The 2,872-nt window shown below is 42.0% G+C and overlaps 1 protein-coding gene across 1 annotated transcript in view; it reads right to left on the reverse strand.

Annotated features, from left to right (window-relative positions):
• Nucleotides 1-1,014: 1,014 nt before the first annotated feature.
• Nucleotides 1,015-2,872, reverse strand: part of LOC103807220 (extracellular serine/threonine protein kinase FAM20C) — a gene marked incomplete at its 5' end in the record, with an annotated part of 15,559 nt that continues 13,701 nt past the window's right edge. Inside the window, 3 exons of the mRNA XM_009079941.1 lie at nt 1,015-1,340; nt 2,259-2,318; nt 2,411-2,492. Of these exons, the coding sequence (XP_009078189.1) occupies nt 1,088-1,340; nt 2,259-2,318; nt 2,411-2,492 (395 nt within the window). The remainder of the gene's footprint in view (nt 1,341-2,258; nt 2,319-2,410; nt 2,493-2,872) is intronic.

Genomic DNA, 2,872 nt, shown 5'->3' on the forward strand with positions numbered 1-2,872 from the left:
ATCCCCTCCTTCAGCTCCATTTGCTGTTGCTCCCAAAGGGGATGACAATTTAGGCAACCACTTGTGGAACACTTGGCTGGTGCACAGAACTTTGCTCTGAACCAGAGGAATGAATCCATTTAGACAAAGTGGCTACACGTTTTGCCATATCTTTATTGCACTTTTACCACGTTGCAAACAAGTCCACAAAAATGCTGCAAAAGTAAGCCTAGAGCTGCTGAAAGCAGCTTTTTTTTTTAACCCATATATGTATATATTTACACAAAACTATCAAAAGCAAAGTGGAAAAGTAGCAGCTCAGCTAGGATAGTCTAGAAAGAGAAGAGAGACCTGCCACTTCCTTCTGGACAAATAGTACAACTTGTCATTTTACATCACTTTGTAAAACCAACATTCAAGTATTCCTGTCAATGCACAATTAGTGAAATTCCCTTCTGGTAACCACTGTATTTAATATTATTATTATTATTATCATCATTATTATTATTATCATAATTATTATTCTTTGTTTTGCCTTTAAAAGTTCATGATGCCTTAACCCTTTAAATGCTGAGTAGCTGGGGGAAAAAAGCATTCAATTTAAATAAGATACAGTGGATTAGAGCACTTAAAGGGTTAACACAAAGTACTAAGTGGACTGTCACCACAAATCAAGTGTGAGTCACAAAACTATGCCATCCCTCTTAGTTCAATTTGGTAGGTAGGTCTGGGGTTTCATAGATATGCCATATATAAATACAAAATATTAAGTAAAGGCCTCCTTTCTATACAAAAAAGGACAGGAGGTGTTTTGTTATCAGACTGTTGTCTGTCCATGATCTGAGGATTTGCTGCATCTTTGCAGAATCTCTTCTTCAGGAACTAATGAAAAGCATCACATTAGACTTATTTTTTTCTTAATGAACTAATCCTTTGCAGAGTCTACGCTTTACCTACTTTGGGAACAATTATAGCTCAGTTCTGAATTCACTGAATTCACAAAGTGGCATACACAGTCTTTTGCAAGACTTCTTGGTTGTTTTTTTTTTTCTTTTTCCTCTTTGAAGCTTCTTGACTTGGCTGGTAAAAACGTAGTCTTGCCATTTCACTACCTCTCAGTCGTTACAGTGTTAACATCAGTGTTAAAGTCATTTTCAACCACATTGTCATAACCATCTTTTTCTATACAGTCACTAACAGCCTTGAGGACAATCCGTAGCCTCCTGTCCATGGCCTCCAAGTGAGGTTGGTAGAGAATTGGAGCTATTTTATCTTTGAGTAAAGATTCTTTCATCATGAGACTGAGTTTGTATTCCTCCTTGGCTAACAACTGTAATCGCAGATAGGTTGACTTCCTTATTCTGAGAGAAAAAAGAGAGAAAAGAAAGGGCAAATCAGTATTTTCATTACTGTTGGTCTTGACAGGGCTAAAGGGCTTACAGTCAGCATTGCAATAATAGTGTAAAACCTTATTACGTGGTCTGAAATGAGAATCAGGCACTGTCACAGGCCTAACGAGCAGCTTGTCTTGTCACCTTGCCTTTGGGGGCCCTTAGAGGTGGAGAGGTTTAGGAGCACAGCTCTGTGGTCAAGTGCAGGCAGCCCTCATGTTCCTCAGCTGCAAAAGGCACCAGCTGGAGCTGGTGCAGCATTCATAGAGTCATGTCCACCTTGGCATTGAGCAGAGGCATTGGGTGGCAGCAGTGGAGGTTCCTCAGGCTCTGCCTTTGCAGAGAGAGGCTGCACCACCAGTCATCTGATGAAAACATCTGAGATATATATATAGCTTAGGGCTGCTGCTAGCAGAGAATCTTTCTGCCTCTCCCTTAGGTCCCATTGCATCCTGTCAATGCCACTGGTGGTATTGGTCTCATGAGGGAATTGTGCCATTGAAGGTCCTGTGTCCCAGACATGCAAAGCTGAAACTCTAAATGTCACCTGTCCTCTTTGAAAACCCTGGCCACAGACACCCAGGAAAGCTGTGGTGAAGCCTTTGAACAAGCTGGGATAGCTTTTGCCACTTAACTCCCATGGGATGTGTGTTTTGTCTTAAAGCTTCTGTCCCACCAGCTCACAGCCACACTCCTGCAAGTTCCTGATCCCACTTCATGTGTCAGTGCCAACACTCAGGGCTCGATGTTGTGGTCATGGCATTTTTACCAGGATCACACTATCTCCTCCTCTCCATGGTGTGCAATGAAACATTCACTTGAATGTTTTCCGTCCTGTTAGTGGAACAACTGTATAAACCAGGAAACAACTCCAGAGGTGAAGCTTACCTGCAGCACTGGTTTAAAGGCACCAAAATGGAAAGTTCATCATGGGAATATTTTCCAAACCTATTTAAAAAGAAGAGCAAGAACATGACAAAGGTTGTAAAGACTTGTTGCCTTTTCCCCCCTCCCCGAGAAAGATTATGAAAGGTATTTACCCTCTTCCATTATCTAAGTGGATAATAAATGTTTCATTCCCAAACTTCTCAAAGGTTTCATAGTGATGTCGATCCATGTTACCTATGGAATAGAGAGAAAAACAGACTGTTCTCAGTCTGGTTTACGGCTGAGTCTGCAGGATAGGCAACACAAAAGCTGTTAAGCAAGAGACCCAGTGCTCCCCAAACACCGTGGCAGAGAAAACATCACAACTACTGAGCTCCTTTTCTTTGAGATACTCCAAAGTGTGTGATACTGGAAGATGAGTTGTTAAAGCTTTGGGAGCTTCTCATGCTCTGTAGCTTTCCAACTTTAGCTCTAAAGGGACCATCAGGAGACAAAGCCAACCTTTCCACCTCTGGTGGAAACAAGCTCTGCTGCTCCAGTTTGGGGTCAGTGTGGCCTGCCAAGCAGCCATGGTATATGTGACATGTGTGAGGCTTAGCTTAGGGTGGGGAAAA

This window comes from Acanthisitta chloris, unplaced genomic scaffold, assembly GCF_000695815.1.
Source record: "Acanthisitta chloris isolate BGI_N310 unplaced genomic scaffold, ASM69581v1 scaffold27288, whole genome shotgun sequence".
NCBI lineage: Eukaryota > Metazoa > Chordata > Aves > Passeriformes > Acanthisittidae > Acanthisitta > Acanthisitta chloris.